Source organism: Haemaphysalis longicornis, unplaced genomic scaffold (assembly GCF_048455015.1).
Source record: "Haemaphysalis longicornis isolate Haplotype H1 unplaced genomic scaffold, Haemaphysalis longicornis Haplotype H1 scaffold_7, whole genome shotgun sequence".
In the NCBI taxonomy this organism is placed as follows: domain Eukaryota; kingdom Metazoa; phylum Arthropoda; class Arachnida; order Ixodida; family Ixodidae; genus Haemaphysalis; species Haemaphysalis longicornis.
Window position 1 is genome coordinate 151432912 of NW_027526422.1, and position 26276 is coordinate 151459187.

Here is a 26276-nt window from a genome sequence, read left to right on the forward strand (position 1 = left end):
TACGCGACGAAGGAGACCACCGGCGTCCCTTCCGGCTTGAGGTTCGTACAAACCCGTGATTATGACTGCCGTTGACCGCAGGTGTCCCTCCCTAAGCCGGAGATCGGTATGCCTGGCCGTGACCGCGCACCTACGACAGACCGGAACCTTCAACAGGACGCAGATACGCACCGTCACGTCCAGGGTACCACGCTTGGGATATCCTGTACGTCCTCCAAGTACCAAGCTGGTGATGACCTGGGCACCCTGCATTCGTTGAGGAAGGTGCTTCGCGCTGCTGTTACGAGGCTTCTAAAGGCACCGACTGAGCTCCGCCAAGCTCTCTCACCGTCTGCGTTTAACTTGCAGGTGGCTATTAACGAGCTAGAACAGAAAGACGCCGAACCCAACAAGCTGAACGACATGATAGGTGAGCTGCTGGAAGGAGACGAGTTCGGACACGATTGTTACGACGTTTTGCACTACCAGGAAAGGATATGCGGGGCCCTAAGTCGGCTGCGGGTAGCCGGCATTACGTTTACCGGAAAGGGAACTTCACCCCGTCCAAACCACGCCTCCCGCGTAGGCTCGGACACATCGACTTCGCCAGTTGTCTTGCCGAAGCTGCAGGTTTCAACTTTCAACGGTGAGTCACTCGGGTGCAAGGGGTTTCGGTGCCGTGTCGAGATGACGGCCCTCAGCCACGTTTCAGATATTGACAACGCGGGAGCCAGCACCGAGGTAGCGTCGAGCGATCCAGCGAAAAACAACTGTGAAGAACGCGAGGCCACGCCAGCCGCATACAAGGACAACTCAGCTGCTCCCGTCCAAGTAGACGACACAACGCGTGAAGTAAACGACGTGAACGAAAGGATAGAGCCACTACCATGTGAGCTTGAGTTCCAGTACATCTTTGTTGGCGACTTCATGAAGAGTGAATCATTATCGGACCTTCGTAAAGGCCGGCTAGCACCAATCGTAGTACTCCGGGAGGTTGCATCAGGACACAGATATGAGTCCTTCCGTATTCCTGGAGATAAGGAATCTGCACCACTCTTACTTACAACTTTTCTGCATTGCGAGGAGACCGCGAGGGCTGTTCGAGAACCACAAGAACCATACAGTCAGCAGACAACGAGCACGAAAACGAGCTCGCGAGAAGAAGAAACTTCCGAAAGACCCATCGGAAGTAGTTACAATACATTTCTAAGAACGCGGCTTGACTGTCTTCACACGAGCTACCACGCCACCGAGACAGTGACAGTTACCGACAACGCCTTTCGGGAAATTGCTGCAAGACTGTGGAATATTAAACCTTTCAAGAGGCTGGGTACAGAGTTTGGTTGACGTGCTCTTCGGTTTGGCGACACCAGGCTATGCTGAGAGCTGCATGACGGCGCATTCACCGCTGGAAACAAAGGCGGACAGCATTTCCCTACAGCTCTTCAAGGATTGACCTTATGGACCCGAAGCCAACCTTTTAGGATTGTGGGCCTTTTGTTCATCCTCGCAGTGATTTTCTCACGGGCGGGAGGGAAATGCGACCAGCCCTTGAAACGAGGAAACGGACGATCACAGTGACGTCCTCTGGTGACTTTTATGAAAATACAGCCCGCTGTCTTTTGACACCGTCTCGATCTTCTCCCACGACGCGTGACCGCAGGCCACGGGTCGTCAAGCAAAGCACCGCTGTCGCGAGGCGCAAGATGAAAAGTGACCCGCTTCGTTACGAACGACCGGTAAACAATCTGCGCGTTCAAGGATAAACCGCAACTCAGTGTAGGCAAGTCCGAAATGAACCAGGAGCAGCTCATCAGCTCGCAACGGAATGAGCAGTTCAAGGTGCCACTTCACGGGGCTCTTTGAGCGAGCATCGTACCATAAGAAACGTGTTAGAGAATACCGCAGCAACGGGATCAATACGCGGCGCCAGCTGAAGCCGTCTAGCCGCCAGAAAGTTCGGTTTTCGCCGCAGCGATTATGCCAGAACATTGGAGGACGATGCGTACTAACGCAGACGTGAACGTTAGCGCGGGCGGGAGTGTGTTGAATCTCCCGATGCGTATTCGCCATTCCATCACCTTCATCTGGAAGACCGTGCATTGAAGTTGATCGTCTCCGTTTCGGGCAGCCATGGCCCCTGAATCCCGCACGTTTGGTGCGAACCTATCAGACTTGTGATTACAATCGGTAGCCTGCGTGCTCGCATCTTCATGAATGTCTTGTAATCCACGTTAGACAGAGATATCGGCCTGTAGCCGAGGACGGGGTAAGCGGTTATGGACCTCAAGATGGGCTCCCTATATAAAAACCTACTCCAGTTCACTTTGCGGCGATGTAATTGGCATTGTAAATATGTTATGCATCGCTTGTAGCACACTATAGCATCCGCCACAACACCACATGTATGGCGTTTTCTGTAGACGTGCCCGTTGTCTGTAGCATGCTGTCACACGTATGGGCGCTCGAAAGACCCCAGTGCAGTATATATACTCCATATCTCTCCCTGAGTCCGCTCCTGGCATATCAGGTATATCTTCGGCGCGTAAAACCAAATTTGTAGGCTCGTACTTTACTGTGCAGTTACAACGCATACATCTGCGCCTACCTGGGGGCCAGCGGAGACCGTCGGCTGTGACCATGTCAACTCCTTCATAGAGCTTTTTCTGGAACTCAGACAAACAGTCAGCGTCGGGGAAAATGGCCGAGAAGCCACTGATGACAAGATCATCCGCATTCATAATTGCCTGCAAAGTATAAAATTACAAATGAAGAAAGTTTTAGTGCAGTAAAAGAACGTCACAGAAATACTGTTAAGTTTCAGAAGTGCACTGCTCACTATCTTAAAGGTGACTCACCATACGGGGCCAAACAATACTACCGAGGGTTTTTGTGTTTTTAAAACATAGCACAATATTAGTAAACAACGTGAGTCCTATCCCAATAGTTTCTGAATTATTTATTCCGGCCTTGTCAGACCTTCCATGGACAAATCAATTAAGAGAGTTCTTAAAAAGGGCATTATGAAGCCGCGAATTGTACCTGATCAATTTGAAGCTCTCATCACATTGTTCTTATCACATTGCTCTTATCACATTGTAATACGTACGCGCTCACAAAATGTCGGGTGTACCTCCACTTCGCTTGGAAACCTTAGTACCAGGAAAATAGAACGTAATGGCTGAAAGCGCCGTTCCCAGCAGATGAAAACGCAGCTGGTTTTATCTACGCTGCAGTTGTCACGCCACCACAAGAGCAGCAAAAGAAAATTGTTGCTTTGCCAATTTATCCTTTTTTTCTTGTTAATGCTCAGCCGTCAGGCCGATGGTTCATTCTTTTGCTCGTCAGAAACGGACATGTTCTACAGCATTTTGTCTATGCTTAAAGATTTATTTCCCTGGAGTTTCAATATAAAAACTTTATTTTAGTAGACAGGCTGGCAAACAACAGTGAGGACTCATAAAAAAAAGAAATGTCTAAAATGGTAGAAGTAAAAAATTAAAATTTGAAAAGAGGGACAGCAGCCTACAGAAACAGGCCAGCAAAAAATCACTCAATTCAGCAAAGCGGCAGAAATCATAGACACACCGAATGACAGCATAGCAGATATAAATTTCGCAGGAACCACCACAGGGCAGAGATTTTGGAGAAAAACAGGAAAATATCTCATCAAGTGAAAACGCAGATAGGAAAAACCCGTGGGTATGAAAGACGTGAACCAAAGAGCGTATTGCAGTGAGGGAGTCTCAAATTGAAAACAGAAGCACGGAAAGTGACATTCGTGCCTAAAACATGAAACGATTTCAGAAACATCATTAAAGGCGGAAGCTAAAGAGAAAAAACGAAGTAAACATTGGGAAAATACTCGGTATACACGTAACGATGAAACTACCGACATGAGAAACAACGTAGACGACGCAATACATATAGCAGTAAGGTTGTTTGCAAGTTTATGTTGCAAGACGTGTCTCCGAAGCAATGGTGCTGAAGAGACCTGATTGGCCTCGAAGATACCGGCACTAACAAAAGGTGGCGCGAAAAGGGCTGCAAAAGGAGAAGTTAAGGGTGACGACGGAATAAACGGGACTCTACTAAAGGATCCTGGCGCCGTTTTACTAGACAAGCTAGCCAGATAATTTACAAAACACCGGGGTCAAATAAATGCACCTCTGCAATGGAATAATGTCAACATAATTCCAATTTACCATAAAGCCGCCAGGAACCTCAGGAATTCACCATGAACCAGGAACCAAGCTATTCGCATGCTCCGATTGCATACAGGCCTCTTAACCAGATGCAAATAACCTGTAGAAGTGACACGTTAGTTTCTGAACAGAGGAAACATTTTGGAGTTCTGAAAGTATATCCCGTATTCAAATCAACGTAGTAATGGTGACATGCGCGCAGTGCAAAAACACTATTTACAAGACATATAAAATATTTGCAGTGATGGAAGCATTAGGAAAAACGCTGGACTCTGGGCACGTGAGATGTGGGTCCGAAGAAGAGAGATCCCCGTTGCGCCGTTCCAGAATCACTGGCTTCGTCGCAAAACAGGAAAACAATTTATTGTGGCATCAAAGTTCTTTAGGTGCCTTGAAGGAGAAAGCCTGGCGTTCTGTTCTGACAGGGACATTTTTATACACGTTCACCCGCGGACACAGAAGCTGTGCCTTTAAAGTCCTGATTTAATTCTAGCCTTTCTAATATAAACATTAACACATCTTAATTCACCGTCGCTACCATCATGCGCCCTAATCCAGCTCAGCCTGCCCAATTTATACCATTCCACTTTAAGTTACTTTTTTCCCGCGTTAATACACCCCATATCCTGTCCACCTGCCCTAATATATCCTAATTTATCATATTCCATGAAAACGTAGCCTGATGCACGTTAATCAGACTCGAACAGTTATTGCTTTTATTGACCTATTAATTATTGTAAGAATCTAACTCACCATTCACCTGATACCAGCCTAATTGATCCTTATCGATCTTCATTCATATTACTCCACCTTTATTCTACCTACTAACCAACATTACAATCACTGATAAATATTTACTGCTAATTATTCAGCTCATACACACGACTGGCGTCTTCTGTTAACTTTGGGGTAATCAGAGACGGTCCGAGGTCATTCAACGAAACATTTTGGTGAGGGATGTCAGGCCCTGGCTTACGTAAACTAAGGGAACCTTATGGGGAAAAAGATGCCACGACAGTGGGTCGCCTGTGTCCTATCCCTGCTTGCTGCGTGTTGTCGTAGTGAATGCCCATCCTGAAGGGCTTATGTTTCGAGGCAATCAGCGCGGCAGCAAAGTTTTCCTCCGGGCGTTCGTACATTCTGTACAGTCTTGGCCACCTTGTTTGGGCTAGTTTCTTTGTGCCGACGCTATTTTTCGCGCTGCACTGAGAGGAATGCGGAGTAGAGGACACGTACGCCGGGCTTCCGGTGGATTTCAAATTTACTGCGGTCATGAACCCCATTGATCGTCATTGAGCCGTCGACTACGAAGCATGATTTACGAGTGCTGCATCCTGTCCCAGCACGCCCACTAGAGACTTTGAATGTTGGCTCAGCTTTTTACGTGTATCGCTCAATGCCGCTTTACGGGGGCTATTGATTGCCAACAAAAATACTTCCACCTTTCGATCACTGGTACCCAAAACCCTAGAAGCAAGACAGGGTCGCGATAATCCTTGCCCCCAGGAGCATTTTCTTAAACAACAACTGTCATAGTCAACGCATGCATGGGTCAGTGGCCTATGAGCACAAATATGTTTGGTGAGGGGATGAATCATCTGCTCCCATCCCATAAGATTGGTTTTTCGAGTCTTCGTATTGTTCTAGGACACCTCAAAAACCATTGAACATTTGTCCGCAACTAACCCCGTTCTTGAAAAATACGTGAGGGCTGAAGCAGCAGGCGACGACCAATTTACGGCCTTTAAGTATGACGGCGCAGCGAAGAGCATGTTGTCATCGTTCTATCACTGTCTGGGCGGGCTGAACAATCTTGGGGCTCCAGGTTGTTCGTCAAGTTGGGGCACACAGGTTCTAAGCATTAGAGCGCCAAAAACAAGACGGCGCAGGAGACGGACGACGGGACAACTGCTGATGGGTTATCCTTCCGGTATTTCTAAGGCAGCCGTGTCGTATGACCTGATTGTTCCTTCGCTTGAAAAAATTGGAGTGATCCAGGAAGTTCCTACAAGGAAATCTTGCTATTGTCGGCCATGGCGAACTGTGCGGACTTCCATCAGGTAGGCGCAACTATGTAATGCACACTTGCAAACAAACATTGTGGAGCTTGCAGAACACCGACGTAAAATAATTCCAAATCGCAATGTTCATGTTGCCAATTTTGTCGAGCTCCCAAAATTACGAACGCAACAAGGTAATTCTTCATCTGCGTGCGTGTCCATGGGGAAACCCAGAAGTGGCTGCCACCTTTGCGGCTATTCAGCAGATTTATAAACAGTGCTACTTGAAAAGTTCATCTTAAGCCGGTCTTTATGCCGAGAGAGCTAAATGATTACATTGCCTATTTATTCGGCTCGATTGCAGCATAAACTTTCACATATGGCTTCAGCAAACTAGAGGGTTCATTCCTTGCTGTTATTCGTCAGTAAGAAGGGTTTCTCTCGGCGACCGGGCGTTCAAGAAGAGTCTTGTCCTTCGGTGCTTCAGCCTTGTTTTCGCAGTTCGTATGCACGATTACTTCAACTTCCACGAGCTTTCTGCCATGCTTCTTGTGTGCCGTCGCTATGAGAACTAGATGCCATTGATTAGGTCATTCGCATTTCACAAAGGCTTTTTACGGCGAGTTCCAACCATTCCTTGAAAGTCTCAGCACGCCTCATATTGGTTGTAGATTTTACGAACACCCGGGTCTTAGCGATAAGAACTGTATGACAACATCATAAAAATGGCTTGACCTTTCAGCAACTCAGTTCCAACTTCTCCGAAGTTGAAGTAGTCCTGAATTATATACATTTAATTATGACGCCCTACCGGCAGGGAAGTGCATCTGGAAACATTGCAAGAAAGAATATTTTTCAGCCGAACGGCACCTTGCCGGTAGTTCCGAGGTACATATTACCCAAGTAAAAGTAAGCAAAATCCCCATGCCGCTTTCGGAAACTAGGAAAAGTCAGTGAAGTGTAGTTAAACAAAAACGACCACACAAGAGCCTTTAAAGTTACCTAGCAAGCTGCCGGAAAGTAAGTAAATATGGGTGAGTGTTAATTGTTGTGCCTTTTAGAACTATTTCGTATGAAGCTCTCAGCTTCGTATGTAAGATACGCCGTGATCATGAGCGAAAATGATCATAATACAGGTGCTGACAACAAAGCAGCGTTGCCGACTTAAAGACCCTCGCAGGCACGCTCGGGCCAGTACTGGAACGTTTGCGCAATTTCATCATTGTGCATGGATAATCGGCGCTGTTCGACGTGGCTAGTAACCATTACAGAAAGCCTTTCCCGCTGCGTATTATAAATGCCTAAAACCTGAGAAGCAAGCCCGCGTCGGGTTAATCTTTCATCTTACGAGCTGAAGACGCCTTTCAGCTACAGCCGCACGAATCGAATAAAAAACAGGCCAGCGCGTCATTGATCAGTAAGCCAAGAGGGTACCATGTTGGGCTAGTTGGCGGTGAGCACGAAGAATATAAGAGCACGGATCACGAAGATTATAAGAAAGGGTGCTTTAAAGGGACACTGAAGTGAATTTGTCAAGCTCCCGTTTTTGCTTGCACTGTGTAGACTGGCTCAAATTAACACACTATTCATCGTTTATCCGGTTGACAAATCGGTAATTATTTTACAAAGCGCGAAAGAAGAAAAACTACTATGCGCGGTTTGCGGCGGCCGCACCAACTAAAGGCTGTGACGTCAGGAGGGGGGGCACCGTGATTGGACGATGCCCAAGGTTAGCAATCAAAAGTTTCGGTTTCGGTTCTGTAAAACAACATGCTTGACATCTGATGGCGTTGTTGGGTGGGCATGCCCGATTTCTCAATTATCGCCGTACCGCGCTTCTGCCATGTTGTCGGCTGTCAAATGTCTAAGATAAACCTCCCAGGGCGGCTTGGAATCGTAGAAATCACTAGACGAGGCCTACGCAGTGGATGAACGCCCTCCGCGTCACCGCAGACTCTCAAATGCCATGCGCTTTTCCCGCATATTCGAAGCTTGCCTCACTCATGTCCGTTCGTAAAAAGCTAGTTCGCACCAGGCCAAGGGTGTGCTGATTCAGGCCTAGGCCCACTGCCCGCAAGCAGTCGGTGCTTGTGGCAACAGCACGCCAACGAGAACTCGCTAGCGCGTCATTGTCAGTATGCGCGTGTTCTGCGATCTCACTCGTGGAGCAGTGAACGTTACGGCCCAAAAATGGTGAACTCAGTTCAGAAAACATCGGCCGCATACGAAAAAATCAACTTACAAAAAAAAAATACAAGTACCCTCGGGGATTCGAACTTGCGACTTTCAAAACAACTTCCAGCGCCTCAGACCGCTAAGACACGGGCCGGCACTGTCCGGTTTGGATATATAAGGTTTATAACGTATGACCAGTTTACACTTTTATTTATTTTAAGCATTTTAAGTACTTTATGTGACTATTTGTTGTATATCACTCCTGCAGTAAGTGTCCCCCAAACTTCCACAATATGTCACGTCTAGCAATTGCATTTCTTTGACGGAAAAGCGTTCACAGATGTGCGGTCGTGCTGCTGACCGCTGTGCTTGTTTACCCAGCGCAAAAAGTGCTTCCTGCTCCCTAGTTTTGCGCTGTACGGTAAAAGTTTCAGGTGATTTTATTTTCTTAGTACCTATATTGACTTCGCTGACTCTTCTCCCGCCTTCAATTGGCCTTAGATTTTCCTACTAGCGTAAAGTCAGCGAAGCGTCGCATGTGCACTTGAGCAGAGCTTGTGTGGAGCGACCCGGACTCTGAGTTTGACACAGTGTACAAACTAACAAAGTAAGGAAAGGCACATTCTTTCATTCACAAAGGTGTTGTGGCTTAGTTTCAATTGAGCGAGCGAATAGCGACGACCCGTCGGCGGCCGGCGGACGAAACGCTGGGCCGACTGACTCGATCGGTAGGTCGGCTGGTCGGCGAACCGCGCAGTAGCGCAGCCATTTTCCAGCTCATCTCCTGCTGACGTCACATGAAAACGCCAGAGAAAATGGGCGAGCGTAAAGAGAGGAGGACAGCATTTTCGAATTAATTTTTCTACTAAATAAAATCGCGTAAACGCGCCCAGAGTGGTCGAAACATGGCGTGGGGACTCCGGGCTACAATTTGCGCTAGTAATCCCGCAATGTTTACATATAACTTCAGTGTCCCTTTAACACTTCCCCGACCTCGTAAACCCTGCTTCTTCCTTTCCGCCTCTGTAAATAATTATTGGCATTCATCTTCACGCCAAATTTCAAACCTGCAACAGGATTCCTCATACACATATACAAGAAAATCGAAGAAATCCTATTGGTAGATAAACACAGTGGGAAGTTAATCGCTATGAGGAAAAGCATTACGCTGGGAGACACCCATTCACTATCATCATTTAGAGCATGTCCGGACAGGCAACTCAAGAAGCGTAACGGGGGCAAGTCATAGATACAGCTAAATTTAAAATATAAGGGTCACTTACATTTGCACATAACCCCTTTTTTCAGTGATTCGGCAAAGGACCTGCAAATTTTAATTAAGGAACTGCACTCCAAAGGCGCAGTCGTACGTTTAGGATAAGCACAAAAAGATTGAAGACACAATAAACAGACGTGGAAAAGCCCCCTTTCCACCTGTGAAATACCTTCCTGCAATTGGATGCCTAAACTTGTGTTCGGCAGCGCTGAATGCTGACCCATACCACGCCAAAAAATACAGGCGTTTAATCAGATTGTGTTGAGCAGAATCTGGCAAAATCTGAAGTTTTTAAGAGTGTGTTACCTGTCATAGCAAAGATAGGTACACATCTAATGCGTACCCCGGTATTACTTATGGGGCAAATTGCGGTTTATTAAGCACCATGAAAGGAAGCCTAAATTGGCCCTAGTAGAAGTGGCCAGGAAAATAATATAAATTATCCTTGGAGAATACTGGCTGATGCTTCTCCGCGGTGCTTAAAGAAAACTGCGATTTGAGTTGCGAAAATACGCCTCGAGCGCTGCCTGCAGGGTCGCCACTGAACCCACCCCAACGGCCCGTTTCGAAAGTAGTTGCGGGAGTCCCTGACACGCTCACCACTGTCGTCGATGCTTTTGCGACACGTTCGTGACTGCGATTTACCGGTTATACGCGTTGGAAATACATATCTATGTGGAGCAGCCACTCGGTCCACAAATGCGTTGTATTCACGAGAGTGTAAATGTTTCTGACGCGATCTCAGTGCGGTACATTCGGTCCGTATAAGCGCCAGGCTTGTGTCGCAGGCCGGTGTCACGAAACTGGCGTATGCATAGAGCTGATTGTAATTCCAAAGCTCAGAAAGTTACTAACAATATATCCGTCAGCAGTGTTTCTTCAAATGATCATGCTACGCCAATACACTACGATGTAAACCGGTTTTGTAGGCTTACTCATACCTGCCTACACCAGTCGCGCTTCATACCTCAGATATTGATTACTACCCTTGACAAGGCAGTATTGCATATATTTCATGAAAATTGTATGAAATAACTGCGATGGGTATTGCCCAATTCTACGGGGGCACTAGCACACGACAAAAAATTTAATTCGGGGTCGCCTTCTCGCGAGGTGAGCGCTCTCAATCGATCATCTGCTAGATATATCTTGCGCGAGCAGCGCGGAGACGGGCTTATGGAGTAATCCGGCCCGCGACTAAACACCTCTTCGAAACATCGTCATACTAAGCAGGGAGCCTGCAGAATGTAGCACAAACTGAAATCAGAGGGCTTTATCAGATATCGCACTCTTCCGACGAGACCTTTTATCGCTTGTGAACTTATTTACTGTATGCTTCAAAAACTGCGTCCGTCGAGTCAATAGCTGTTCGTTGAAGTGGAAAAACAAACGCAAAGTGAAGGCGCGGCTTGTCTGTGTGTGATTACTAAAACGTTCATTCGTTGATTTCGCTGCGAATTTGTACACAACGATAGTTAAGCGTCCCCGTTCCCTCCCCATGTCTTGCGAAATATCAGTGCATTTCGCATCTATTTGGTCCGGTGGGTCCTACCTTGCTTAAGTTTTAACAAACGTCTGTAGCATTTCCGAAGTTGCACTCGGTTTTCCATTTCTGCACGAGGTGTTCTGTTTCTTCCGGACTTCGCAGACCACTTATTTTTCCGTGGTCTCATTGACTTCCCTTGGTCTTTGCTATAAGTATTTATGGCTATGCTATAAGCTATAAGCTATGGGTATTTAAGCTATGGGTATATGCTATAAGCTATGGGTATTTAACGAGCCACAGCCTTGGAATCTACTTAACATTTTCGCGTGGCTTATATTCTCATAAAAGTCACAAGTTATTGTCGGGTATGGGTAATCACATCCTGGAAACATATTTTTCTATGACGTATATATTCGATACAAAGCCACTTTCGTTGTCCGCGCTGCAAAACGAAACCAACCTCTCACTTTGCCAAACGATCAGATAATAGAATCAACTTGTTCCTGAAGTTTTCGGAGGTGACAGTGGTTGTATGCTGCTGCCATCGCAGACGCCCGTATGAGCGTCCTAGAAGCGCGCAAAACCGCTTCCCTGCATAGTTTTGCTGGTGTTCGAGCACTCTACCAAGACACAGCTGTGTTTTGAAGGGCCCGAAACGTACTATTTGCTTACAGACATCACCATAACAAGTTGTTTCGGGCGCGGCAAGGCAACAAGAAGCCAAAGAGAACCAAAACACTGCATGAACCTTTATCAGCCACTCAGAGTGACTCCCGTAACGCTGCGGAGAAGCAGCGCCAGGCGCCGCAGCGATCGCGAAGCTCCAGGCGTATAGTAGTGAGCTTCCTGTCGTCTGGGGTACAGAGCTCGACTAAGAATTTTCTAGGATAAAATTATTTTAAGCACGGGAAAGTGATCACGCACAAAGTTTGAAGTGGCTGTTAGGTAAGCCATCAAGGACCACCCGATTTTCGAATGTTTAAACGTTTCAATATTTCAGGAATTCTACGCGTGCCGACAACAATATCACCTCTTTCGCCCTGCAAACATCCACATTTTTGCCACTGCTTAATACCGGGCAGCTGAAAACGCAGCTGAAGTACTGATTTCGACTTTGTGCCTTATTTTACATTGGCACAAAGCAGTAAAATTTACAGATCAGGGTGGAATTTATAACATATATTTCACATTTCTTTTCAGGACTTTCTAGAAATTCTTCGGGTTCTGTGTTAGAGTAATTGTACCGATATAAAGGAGTAATCTTTAGCATAACAAACCGCCACTTTGGTCTCCTGAGTTATTTCTACTAATTTCATGCAAGCTTGTCGGTGGAGATTAAGCATGCCATGAACACTGTGCCTTTATTTCGTAGGCTTTTCCAATGCTTTTGACAACCACAGCTTGCTTTTATTTTGTTTGGCATGAGCCCCCATGAGGGCACAAACCGCCCACGTAATTTGAAAACTTTTTGCTTAGAGGGGCTATGCAGAGAAAATACAAATTTGTTTTGTTCGAGTGAATTAGTGTTTTCTAGTGCCCTCAGCGCTTCTGTGGCAGCAAAAGATGCCTTGTTCACTGCGAAATCAAACGTTTTCAGCCAGAATTTCAATTCTCGCGCTAAATCGCTAGTTTTCGTGGCCCGGACAGTGACGCATCTTAAGCAGGGCCTTCAAACTAAAAATATCCTGCTGAACAGGCATGCTACCATCTCACAGACCACTGTTTGGTTACCTTGTCTATCCGCTGTATGCGGATCCACTGCCTGCCGTTTTCGCTGCATGAAAGCGGCATGCAGTGCCCACTTTCATAGATGGCACTGCAATACCGCTGGAGCGCCAGCGTACGCACTTAGCTTCTGGCCGGAGTTCTATAGCAGCCGTACTTTTATTAAGGTTCATAATAATTGTTTCCTAAAAAGTAAGCTATGACTCGACTAACATGGTCATGTAAGTGACAGTGCCGCTTATGCGAGTTGGTCAGTGTTGTGTCAGGCAAGTCTAACGCGTTCGCCGGCGGTGTTAGGCAGTGTCAGCTTGAAAAGTACCGCACAAATTGCTTGGGTGGTCACTTGTTCGTTCGTAACTTTAATTGTTCACCCCACAATTCTTACTGCTATAAAAATAATGATTGATTGTGGGGTTTAACGTGGGGATGTAACGCAGGCGATGAGGTGAGCCGTAGAGGAGGGCTCCGGATTAATTATTGACGACCTGGGGATCTTTAACGTACGCCGAAATCTCGTACACACGGGCGTTTTTACTTTTCGCCCCCACCAGAAAAGCGGCCGCCGCGGCCGGGAATCTAACCCGCGTCCTCGAGCGCAGCAGCACAACGCCTTAGCCACTTAGCCACCGCGACGGGTTATAATGTGCCCTAAAGTTAAGTGCAAATAGCTCATTCGGCAATCTTATAAGCCCTGCCAAATTTGCGTTTTGTTTGCCGGTCTCAGCCAATCCCACAGCTGGGGATATGTCATCATAGGTTCTGTGGCAGGAAAAGCACTTGTGAGTCTCGTGGGCATTCTATTTTTTGCTAATTGTATACCTTATATTAGCGACATTTACGTTATCAGGGATGTCAGTACGATTCTACCGATGCAATCTTCGGGTATCAACCCATTTAAGCACGAGCCACATCTCAATAACTCATTGGCATTCTTCTTCGGTTTCACATACTGCGAAGCGCGGATCTAGTGCGCCAGGATTGAAGTTACATTTCATTTACCAGGATAATGGATTTCGACCATCTGCTCGAAAATGTTTTACTAGGATTGTCGCCCACGTCGAATTTGACGGGACGAAGCGAAAACAGGACAGTGTACCGTGCAGCGAGACATAATTGAAATGCCATCGTTCCCTGTGGCTTTGACAAATACCCCAAAAATGGCCCTGCAACGCCGTTTGTGTACATTCTACCCAAAGCGTCGCTGCCTGCCAGAGCTATTCGTGAAACCGTGGCCCATTTAATACATGCTCTGAATCGGTAAGGCGTAAATGTGATCGAGTGATCGAAAATCCCTTGCAACCGCCGTTTTGTTTCCAGCTCAAAATGCCCTATCAAACAGACGTTTCAAGTAAGTAGTGGGCGCAGCTCTGTCGTCCAGCGCAGTCGATTGCAACAAGTTGGCCGCAAACCTAGGATGAGCTGTCTTCTACGCACGTACAGATGTCAGCTCACAAAAGAACACGCAGAAGCTTCCGAGAACAAGATACTGCGTTCTGTATAGTGATGCGATTTACGTCCACTCCTCAACCGCATGACTGTGCCCGCATGCGACAAGTGTTTGAGCAAGAACTATGTGCCAGTCCATAATTCCTCTTCCTCAAAGGCGTAAGAGCACAGGCGCTCTCACCTCCATTCACGTAAAGTTCTGATTCGCGCCCTCGCGACTTGACATTTTACCCTCCCCTGCAAGAGTGCGACCATCTCGGTTTTTAGAGGCGATAGTCTTTCTTGAGCTTCTTGAACGGGAAATTTTAGGCTGTCTCTATGTCTGTCGGTCTGTCTGTCACTCGATTCAGCCAGCCGGCCAAACTGAAACAGATGCTGCGCAATAGCCTGATATACTCACAGCCAAATCTAAACGTCTTTGTCCGGTGTTAATGTTCATAACTGTCAACATTGTTGAACAAGAACAGACATTACGCAAATAAAAGGGAGAAAATTAACACATGAGTGATATCTGCAGTGTTCCTTTGCTAAAAAATTCCCCGATGCCCGGTTTTTGCGATAGCAAATGAAATAATACATCAACTGCAGGAAACCATCGCCTGTTGTTGCCCGCGCTACCTGGCGGAATTTTATAAAATCAAACCGCAACAGCAACGAAAGGTTCCACTAGATAGGTTCCGCGTTCCGCTTGGAACGCGCGTGGAGTAGGGCAACGTGGTTCTATAAACGTTGTAGTCAGGCGCCTCGATTCACGTGAGTCTCCGCAATACTGCAGCGCTGGCATCGATGCACCCGACTTGGAGCAGTGGAACGCGGTACATTTAAATTGACTTGAGCAAACCTCTAGCGTGCTATCTTGGGAGGAACGAGACGGGAGAGGAACAACATGAGAGGTGAGCTGAAAGAGAAGGGAGGCATTTACTTTTCAGGGGCGCCAGTCGACTATCGTCTTGAATCGACGTTTTCAAACGAAAGCAGTGGATACGCGGCCAATTTTTTTCGACCCATTCCTGCAAACCTCTCTCATGGCTGATGAGTAAGGTATCGAAAAGAGTCGGGCTCCATACGCCACCCTGAGGCACACCGCGGGTCGCGTTATAGTCAAGTTTATTTTCCAGCGGACGGAGTATGAAACGGCTCGCGCTGCAAAAATGCAGGTGCAGCCTCCGGAATTTTAAACAGCGTAGTCTTCCCTAGGTTACTTAAACGCGACATTTTTGTATCTGTCGGTATGTCTCTCGGTCTGTCTGGCTGTCTGTACCAGTGTTGCGGAATTACCAGTCGGGAATTGGAATGACTCCGGAATCATTCCACATTTTCCCGACCCCGGAATGGAATGGGAATGGAATTGCGGCAATACTTGGAGGAATGGAATGGGAATGGAATTAAGAGCTTTTTGCCCGGAATGGAATGGGAATGGAATTACATGTATTTTATCAAAAATAAAGCGCTTTTCCTTCTACGCGCTGTCGTTTCAAAATATGCAAAAATACGCAAAAGAACCCACCAGCCCAAGTTCAAACCAAAGGGCACCCCTAAGGTTTCCCTTTAGGGAACGGTTATACTGTCTAGCGCTGCACGTTTTCTTTTTTTTTTCCTCTTTCGACACCTCGTGGTGGGTTCGTAAGTGCGCACAATAATGGCTTTCTAAGAAAAGAGGCAACGAAGTTTGAGGCTGACCACGCTGCCAGCACATGGCTGCCAGTGAGGGGGTAACGAAAATGACAAAAACAAAAAACAAAGGGGGGGGGGGGGCTGAGAACACCGCACATTAGTCATGAGAATGTGCGCCTGCTACCGTGACATTCATGTGAAAGGTACGGGTGACGGGTCAGTGCGAGAGGAACTGCAGGACCAGGATATTTTGTGCACGAGTTCTCCGAAAGCCAAACTTCCTTGGGGGCGTGCCTACTGCCGATTTTAGCTAGCCGTCAACGTGTTCACAGCAAGCTTCGCATATCAGCTTACGCGACATCTCACCTCGCGCTCCCCCCTTCTTCCCCAGGAACTTTTGCAGTGGTGCATGTGCTCAAACTCATCGGCGGTAAGACGTGGGGGACACCACTGAAATCGATGTTACAGCTCTACAACGTGCTGTTCTTGGGCTATCTGCGATACAGTGCCCCTGTCCTTTCTGGAGCGTGCCGCACAACTACTCGGGCACTTCAGGGTATTCAAGCTCAGGCCCTGCGAACCTGTCTTGGCCTACCACGATGTACGTCCACAGCAGCGACCATTGCCCTGGCTCGAAATCACCCTTTGGCAACCTTTGTGGACGTCGAAATACTCAGGACACATATCAGGCACCTCGCCCGTCTACCTGATCATCACCTCGCGGGAATACCAGCGACCCGTCCACGGGCGTCGTTCGCAAGGGTAGTAGCTGCCCACAACACCAGCGTTCCATCGAACTACACGCCGGCGATGAGACCGCTCGTTCCGCTGTGGTGTGTGATGCAGCCCCGAGTGTGCCTAGATATCCCAGGAGTGACAAAAAAACGTGATCTTCCAAATCAGGCCCTGCAACAGCTCGCTTTGACGTACATGTACGAGACATACAGAGACCGAACCCATGTATACACTGATGGCTCGGTAACATCTTCGAGTTCTGCCGGAGCTGTCGTTATACCACGACTGCCACTGTGCAGCAAATTCAAGATAGCCAATCTTACGACATCCACGGCTACAGAACTTACGGCCATCCGTAGCGCTCTTCACACCATCGAGCAAAGTTCGTGCCGCAGATGGGCTATCTTCTGTGATTCGAAGCCTGCACTTCAGTCACTCCAGTCAGCGCTGTGCCGGGGACCTCACGAACAGCTCCTGACAGAAATAAGAATGGTATACGACCGTGCTGCCCAGGCGGGTCATGATGTCACCCTTCAGTGGCTTCCTAGCCACTGCGGCATTGCCGGCAACGAAAGTGCGGACGCTGCCGCCCGGCTGGCGCATCAAACAGCGACAACTGTACTCATCCCATTGTCTAGGACGGACGCAGCTAGGGTCCTCCGCATTCTTGCCCGGGAAACAGCTATCTCCCAATGGTCTCCAGAAGATTCCACATGCGCACGCATTGGTGCCTTTGACCCGCACCTGCAACGTCCCCTTCCACTAGGCCTCCCACGGTCTGACGCAACTCTTCTTTGCCGTCTCTGGCTGGGGGTGGCATTCACAAATGCTTACTCGTACTTAATAGGAATGGCAGCAAGGGCGGAGTGCGAAACGTGCGGCACATCAGAGACGATACGCCACGTTTTATGCGAGTGCCCACGCTACTCGGCTGAAAGAAAAAAGCTGTCGTCAGCGCTGAGGAACCTGGACTCTCGGCGGCCATTTTCGGAGGGAAAGATTCTGTGCCACTGGCCCTCTCAGTCATCCGCTCAGAAGGCGACTAAGGAACTATTACGTTTTCTACGGGCGACGAACTTGAACACTAGGCTATAGACTGAGAGCTTCCAGTGTCAATCACTGTCAGTGCCTCAGTGCTGGGCATACGTGTCTGGTCCAACTTTTCCTCTTTTTTTCCCTCTCTCTTTTTTGCCCATTTCCCCTTTCCCACGTGCAGGATAGCAAACTAGGCTCTAGCCAGGTAAACTTTCCTGCCTTTCTTCTATATTCTTCCTTCCTTCCTTTGCAATACTATCCCTTCTGTCTTTTTTTACAGACACTCGGACGCCTTTGCTAGAAGCAGCGTCGACGAAGGCCGAAAATATCGGTTCGAGAATTCCGCCGAAACAGGAGAGTCTATGTAATAGGAACTGCGGCCACGGCTGCGCCTCCCAGCTCCGACGCGGCGATTAGCGGACGAAGTTTCCAGACGGACGAACCTTCCAGACGAAATTTCCAAGAACTTTCCTTTCGAAATTTCCAAGGTCGGTGCACCTTCCCCAGTACGGAATCACCTGGAACAAGATTCCTCTTTGAAAAGTTGTTCTATCACGAGTCGGCTCTTTCCTTGGAGCGTGCCCATGCTGGTCGAAAGAGTGAAAACGGGGGCGAGGGTCCTTTGCGGCCCGTCTTCAAAGAACTTTGTTGGGCTACGTCCCTGTCTCACTTTCCTGTCTAGGGTCGTTGAGCTCGTATTTATATTCTTCTCCAAACACTTCCCCCTACTTGCCCACTCTGGCTTGCATTTTTGCTGGTTTTCCAGATGTACACTCTTCCCCCACCCCCCTTCCAAAGAAAAAAGAAAACCTCTGCTTGGCTTCTCTCTTTAGAGTCAAACCGTCCTTCCTACAAGTTAAAAAAAAACAGGTGGACTTTCATATTGAGCACCCGTGACGAATTTTCGTAATTCGGCCGATTACGAGTCAAACCGTCCTGTTTACTTCGCGGAAACCCAAAGGAGTTCCAAAAAAACACGTGGAATTTCATTTTGAGCACCTGTGACGAAATTTCGTAATGCGGCCTATTACGAAACCCCCTATGACGAAAGGCCTTTCGATGAACGGGCCGTTTCCCCTTCGATCGGCTCCCTCGTCGGTTTATTCCACTCCTTTCAGGCCGTCAATGATCGCTCTCCCCTCGTGTCCGCCAGGGGCATGAGCCACTTAGGCTGTCACAAAAAGGGTTCTTCTTATTTGAGGGGGGTGGCGGGGGTTTGTGTGCCGTCCAAGACCAAGACGCAAATTAGTACACAAACAAATGCACTATCCCAGTATACGCTAATGCAAAAAAAAAAAAACCCTGCGCTTTGGTTCCCATCGAGACACCCACAAAGGGAACGAGCCCACTCGTCACAAGCCCACTCGTCGCCGGAAAACTCGTCATAGGCCAACTGGTCACACCGGCCATTTCGTACAGTGCCATCTCGAGACAGGAACTCTCGTTCAAGGCGCCTTTTCGTCGCATGGATTTCGTCGCACCGCGGCCGGGTGAACGACAACCTGGAAGCCCTGACCGGAAATTGGCGTTGAAAGTCGGTCTGAGGCTGGTTTCTGCAATTGTAAATTCGTTACGGCTGCTATAGTGTACGTCTGTGCGACTAGCAGGTGTGCGTCAAGAGCTGTTTTTTTTTTCTTTTGTGGGGAAGGGGGGAGCGGGGGAGAGGCCAACGCGACCTGCACTTTTTCAAGTGCTGATCGTCAGAGGTGTTCAGATGGTCTAATCCCGTATTATCGCGTGTATAACCTGTCGTTACTACAACCCGCACCCCCGCTTTCAGTCTGCGAATAAAAAAATATCAATTAGCGAAGCTTGCACTAACTACCGCAAGGATTGAACCATAGCTAAATTGGAGGATTTTTTTCTATGTAAACACTGAACGGCACACCACCACGCATTGCGTTAGGTTTGAAATTGTTTGTTTGATGATTTCATTGATTTTGTGTGTTTAACACGCTGACGCTACGCGGGCGATGACGCGCGCCGTAGTGGAGGGCTCCGAATTCATTTTGATCACCTGGGGATCTTCCATGTGCGTGCACCGAAATATCGAAGATACGGGCGTTTTCGCATTTCACCGCCATCCCAAAAGCGGCCGCTGCAATCGAACCTGTCTGCTGGGGCTCAACAGCAAAACGTCATATCCGTTGAGCTTTGTTTCCTTTTTCTGCATGATGTTTAATACAAATTCGAATGCAATTACCATTGTAATGAAATTAACTCGGTATGACGGCATATTTACCTAACTTCCTACGTCAAAAACTCTGGAAGCACACTCGATCGCCTACATCATTTTTTAAATGGATGTCGTATAGCAGGCATAAACATCGCTTTAACGTTCCAAAACAAGAAAGTAATGCGAGTTTTCCTTGTGAAAAATATTCCGGTGATACGAGAATTCCTCGTACGAAATGCCCTGTGACGAGATGGCATTCCTGACCAGTTTACCTGTGACGAGTTGGCCTATGACGAGTGGACTTGTTACGAGTGGGCCAAGATCCATATACAAAGGTCGCAACTCGCGAATACTCTATGCGTAGCCTGAACTTTCGCTCATGCGCAGTGGAGTATGCCTGACGCACGTAACTAAGCTTTTCGGCAAGGGAGACATTGCATACCTGCGCACACGCAAATAGAAAGTTCTCACCCCATCCGCGCTTGCAAGGCGCGCTTGACATGCGTGAGTGCTGACGACCTGTACGGCCCCTGATGCATATTTGGTGCAAAGGCAGGACAAGGTGCTCGAGCGGTGAACTGTTCCACCTAATACCACCAGATCCGGAGTTTCTGTTCCCAGTTACCGAAATTATACTTCTAACCATACTCACGACCGCTCCATACGAGTGTTAACTGCTTGAAAGGAATATAATGTCTTCTTCAACCATACTTTTGTCAGCACAAAATAGAACATGCAGTAACGTTAGCATTAACAAATTCACGCTTAAACAATAGTAAAAAATTCAGAACTCGTAAAAACATGCTGACCATGCAAATGCTACAATAACTACCGGGAGAACTGCCCCTGTGGGAATTATAAGGGTAATTGCACCGCACGAGATATGCCCCAAGGCCACTAACTCTTCACCTTGGTGACGTGGTTTGCGTATTTTATCAGTTCTTAACGCTTGTAGTAACATGAGCTTAATAGTGGGTTCATTGGTAACTTTATAATCACCCGATAAAACTACCAACGTGCCTTTCCTACGTTAAGGAATTAGATGAATGGAACTGAACTGGCAATTCCCGGAGTTGGAATGGGGGAAGTTTTGGCATTCCGAGGAATTGAAAGGAATCGAATTTAGGCAAATTGTCATTCCCCGGAATGGAATTGGAATGGAATGGGAACGCCCATTCCGCAACACTGGTCTGTACATCAAAAAGTAAACGTAAAAAAACAAAAATGTATAGTAAGGTGAAACCTTCTCGAACTACAAATTCCCGTAGGAATTACTGTACTTGCCAAAATTAATCAACAAAAGAAAACATATATAATAAAATAATAAAATACAAAATATATAATATAATAAAAGTGCATATATAATGCAAACAATAGTAGATAACTCATACTAGCAGTGTTCTTTTTTAAAAAGGCGTGCGCTTCACATTTGGGATAGCGAATAGAAAACATCTAAACGCAGTATATTAACAAATAAACAAAAGACGGGTTCGTGCCCAAGCCTCGAACACGATGCGGCCCCTAAGCAAAGAGAAACAAAAGGTCTCAGCAGCTGACGCGCCAGCAGCGTGTCCCGCAAGAAAAGCGAATTCCATTCGGAAAACCCACATGCATTAATTATGAAAGGAACGAAAGAGAAGGGGAAGAGCGTTAGAGGAGAGCGGAGGAGAGAGGATTGGCAGTACGTGGCTAGGCTGGAGAAGTCTGCTCTTTAGAAGACATTTGCAGCGACGCGAGCAAGTACGCGGCCAATTTTTTTGTCAGAGACATAAAAATATCACATGATGATTCCTGCACTCACTCCCTAATGCCATAGCTAATGCGACAATTGTGCGTAGCGCGAAGTGCAGGCTTCTCGGTAGTGGTGCATATCTGCTGCGTCTCAGAAGTAATCGCGGGATCAGCGAACGCACGGAGGTGCGCGCAACACCGCCGTTATCTAGCCGCGCTTCGCTGCCGCCGAACATGTTGTAAATTGTGTTTCAACCTCTCGCGCAAATGCCACGTGGTTCGCAGGAGCCACAGAGGAGCACCGGCGAAAGAAGTGTGAGCGGGAGGCACTGAGACAGACTGAGGCGTGGCGACGCTCTGGGTGGTGGTGGTGGTGAAAAACATTTATTAAGACTATGTACAAGTGAGAGATAGGGGCGGCCTTAAGGGCCGACCCTGTACAAACTCTAGGAGGAGTCCCTAGTCCGGGACCCCTGTGGCTTCCGCGGCGGCGCGCGCCCTGGCCACGAGGGCTCTTTGGCCCTCCAAGGTCGAGCAGCCGAGCAGGGCAGCCTCCCAGCTCTCACGGGTAGGGGGGGAAAGGGACGTGATTGGGGGGACCGCCGGGTTGGATGGGCATGCCCACACCATGTGGAAAGTATCCGCAAACGGATGATCACAGTGTGGGCATTCCCCGGAGAAGGCCGGATTGAAGTGCCTAAGTATCGCCGGGCACAATACCGTGTTTGTGTATAGCCGTAAGAGCCAGCGCTCGTCAGCCTTAGTCAGGCCCGGCGCCGGAGGCGGAAATCGGAGCCTGTTTGATTTGTACATCGCTGTGATGTCGCGAAATGAGCTGACCGGGTTAGGTTCTGGATCGTCAAGAGCTGGAGGGCGAGGAGGGTCCCGGGAATCAAGCGCGCGGGCTGAGGCATCGGCAGCCTCGTTACCACCTAGTCCTGCGTGAGCTGGAGTCCAGATGACGGAACGTGTATTTGGGCGGTCCATATAATAACAGCCCTTGAGGATTCGAGCAGCGCGAATGGTGATGCGACCTTTGGTAAGATTTTGGCACGCACTCCGCGAATCGGTAATAATGATCCGAGATGCGGGATCCGCTGCGGCGAGTGCTATGGCGACTTCCTCCGCATGAGAAATGTCCGGTGCTCGAAAAGTGAGCCCTTGAACAGGCACGTTTTGATGGATTACGGCTGCCGTGTACCACCCCCCGTGGTGAGGGCCAGACGCGTCCGTGTAGAATACTCCAGGCCGGGACCCATAGCGTCCTTGCAAGGCTGTAACCCGCGCAGTTCGCCTGCCTTCGTGAGTCCCCCTAGCCATGTTTTGGGGTAGAGGCTGGATATCCAGCGCACGACGCCAGTCCTCTGGGATTGTGGTTCGCTCTTCTGCCTGATATGTGTAGGAGATGTGGAGGCGTTGTAAGAGGCATCTCCCAGCGTGCGATTTGGTAAGCCGCAGGTACTGGTTATGGAGATGGGCCTCTTTGAGTTCTCCGTACGTGTTGGTCATGCCCAAATCTGCAAGACGCTGGTTAGACGTCGAGATCGGTAGGTCGAGGGCGCGCTTGTATATCTTGCGGAGAATGCCTTCGAGCGTGTGCACATCACATTTGCGCAAACGTAGGTATGGTGTCGAATAGAGGATCCGACTGGTCACGAAAGCGTTGGCGAGGCGCAAAGCATCGTGGCTTCTGAGACCCCCCCGCTTGTTTGAGACCCGACGGACCATGCGGCCCACTTGATCCCCGACCATACGTAACTTGCGCAGGGTTGTGTCGACTTTCCTGCTCTTGTGTATGAAGAGTCCCAAGACGCGGATTTCTTCGCGTTCCGGGATTGGCCCGGTGCTCAAGGAAAGTGCGATTTGAGTCGTGTCTTTTGGTTTGGGGCGAAGATGCACGTACTCCGATTTTGCAGGGGAACATTCGAGGCCGCAGCGGCGGGCGTATTCATCTACGACCGTTGCTGCATGCTGAAGGCTGGCCTCAATGCTGCCAAGGGAACCCTGGGTTGCCCACAGCGTGATATCATCGGCGTACAGAGCGTGCCGTACACCGGGGATATCCTTTAGCAGTGGGGGGAGATGAGCCATGGCGAGATTGAATAAAAGAGGAGAGAGGACCGCTCCCTGTGGTGTTCCTCGAGTACCCAGAGGATATGGGCCATGCTCCTTGCCTTGAATGCGGAGGTACGATTGCCGTTCAGTCAGGAACTGACGGATGTACCTGAAAGCATTATACCCACAGTTCGTTTGGGACAGATGGGTAAGAATGATTTCGTGGGTAACGTTATCAAAAGCCCCCTTAAGATCTAAGGCGAGGACTACCTTATCGTTACTTGGATGCTCGATCGGCTCAATGACGTCACGATGGAGCTGTAGGAGAATGTCCTGAGCAGAGCGATGTGGACGAAAGCCGTGCATAGTGTCGGCAAAAGTGTGCTGGACCTCGAGGTAATCGGAGAGCCTATCCCTAACCATTGTTTCCATAAGCTTCCCCACACACGAGGTTAACGAAATGGGGCGTAGATTTTCGATGTTGATAGACTTGCCCGGTTTGGGAATAAAAGTTACCAGAGCCGTTTTCCAATCAATTGGTAGCGGTTCGCGCCCCTCCCAAATTTGATTGAAGTAGTCGAGAAGGTGAAGGTATGCTGGGTCTGGGAGGTTGGCTAGAAGCTTAACCGTCACTTGATCCCGACCCGGCGCCGTTCCTCGCTTCATTTTCGACAGGGCCGCCTTCAGATCGTGGAGTTGAAAGCAACGATCCAAGTCTGCGTTCTCCGAGCCTGCATATGAAAACGCCGGTTCGATGGAGTCCTGCGGGCCACAGATATATTTATCCCTAAGAGCCTGTGCCAATTTATCCTCGTCACCCGCGTAAGCGTGGAGCGCGCGTTGAAGATGTTTTTGCGTTTCTGTGCGTGTTTTGCTAGGGTCAATGAGGGCCCTGAAGAAACGCCACGTGCTGCGGTGGGACATATGCTTGGCGGCATTGTTGCAGCGTTCTACCCAATTGGAGTCAGCGAGGTGGGCCGAGTACTCGGCCGCTTCCTGAGTGAGGGCTGCTATGCGGAGTTTGAGCTTACGGTTATGCTTCTGTCGGCGCCAGCGGCGGACTAGGCTACGCCGAGCCTCCAAGATATGCAGGAGATGTTTATCCACCGCCGGCGTGGCCTCTGAGAGCTGAACTGTCTGCTCAGTTTGGCGAAGCGACGTCACAAGGTGTTGAGACCAAGTGGCGTAGCCTTGCTGAGCTATGGGGGCCGAAGTCGTGTACTCCGAACGGAACTTGTCCCAGTCCGGAAGTTTCGCTTGTTGATGGGGACGGGTAAGGGGATGCGTCCGAATTGTAGTGAGAAGAATGCAATGGTCGCTGCCGAGAGATTCATCGGTGTTGAGCCATTCTGCATGCCTGATGTGCTTGGTAAGTGTGAGATCAGGACATGTGTCCCGAGTTACAGAGTTGCCAATGCGGGTTGGGTGTGCGGGGTCCGTTTGGATAGTGAGGCCCAAGGTGGAAATAAGTTCCACCAACTTTCTACCACGCCGTTCCTCCTTACGGTAACCCCAGTGAGGACTAGGGGCATTAAAGTCCCCTACAATTACAAGCGGCTCCCTGCCTGCCACCGTAAGGGCTTTGGTAAACACATCAGCGTAAGTTACGTTAGGCAGTTTGGGAGAACTGTAGATGTTGAGGATGTGTAGGGACGGATCTTGCTTCCTAAGCGGGAGGAGAGTCACCATAACGTATGAATAAAGCGGATCGCAGTCGAGATCTGCCAGTTTGGCGGTGTAATTCTGATGTACGCAGAGTGCGGTTTGTGCATCCCTTTGGTACACAGTATAATTTGTGAGAGATACGTGCTCGCCCGTCTCCTGAAGGGCCACTACCGCGGGCAACTGCGGATAGGTTTCTAAGTGCAGCCGGAGAGCAGCCCGCTTATTGCGTGCCCTAAATCCGCGGCAATTCCACTGTAGGATATGACGCTTTAGCAGCGCGTGCCGCCCTCCTTCCCTTAACCAGAGCTTGACATGGGGCTAGTTGGTTTTTTACTCGGAACATTGCTGGCGCTAGGCGGGACAAGGACGAGGATTTACACACACAAATGAAGCGCACTCACTCCTCCCCTTCACCGCACGCTGCTCCTCCATTTTCTTTCGTCCTGGCGTGCCTGGATCGCTCGCTCGGGTCCGCGGACACCGCCGCCGCCGCTAACCCCTGTACGGTGCGCCAAAGCGCTCCGCGCTAAAACCACACTTAACCTTAGGCATATGAGATTCGCTTTAGATGCTTAGCCGCGCATTCTTATTTTCTTTTTCAGGCGTCCACATGTAGAGTCCATTCATTCTTTCTAACGTGATATTTTTTTGCGACCACGCATAAGCTAATTTGCAGCTTTGGGGCTAGGAGTTGCTTTCTTTATGAGTCTGCCACGTGCAATTCCTCTAGATAGACTGTATTCGCTTACTTGATCTTGTTTACTTCGGGCTCTGTTACACACCATCTGTGTTCTGAAACAAGAGACAAAACACTATCTGGTGAGCTAATCGACAAATATATCGGGCTGAGTGATCACGATCGATGGCAACTTGCCAGCCTCTAGCACAAAAAAAAACATTGCAACGCATCCGTCGTATTAGGTATATTACACTGCTACGTGCCAGCAGCTATAACGACTGAAGGCTAAAAAAC

The 26276-nt window shown here is 48.7% G+C and overlaps 2 protein-coding genes across 2 annotated transcripts in view; both read right to left on the reverse strand.

Moving 5' to 3' along the window:
• Positions 1-2720, reverse strand: part of LOC144146606 (fatty acid synthase-like) — a 141234-nt gene extending 138514 nt beyond the window's left edge. The window contains exon 1 of the mRNA XM_077678542.1: positions 2588-2720. Coding sequence (XP_077534668.1) covers positions 2588-2720 — 133 coding nt within the window. The remainder of the gene's footprint in view (positions 1-2587) is intronic.
• Positions 2721-21953: 19233 nt separating this feature from the next.
• LOC144145305 (uncharacterized) lies at positions 21954-24122 on the reverse strand. The gene has a single exon (XM_077676870.1). It carries the CDS (start codon positions 24068-24070, stop codon positions 22043-22045), a length of 2028 nt encoding a protein of 675 aa, XP_077532996.1. The 5' UTR covers positions 24071-24122; the 3' UTR covers positions 21954-22042.
• Positions 24123-26276: the final 2154 nt, after the last annotated feature.

Coding starts and splice junctions, on each gene's coding strand:
- LOC144145305 (XM_077676870.1), bottom strand. CDS start 24,070: ATGGAAACAATGGTTAGGGATAGGCTCTCCGATTACCTCGAGGTCCAG.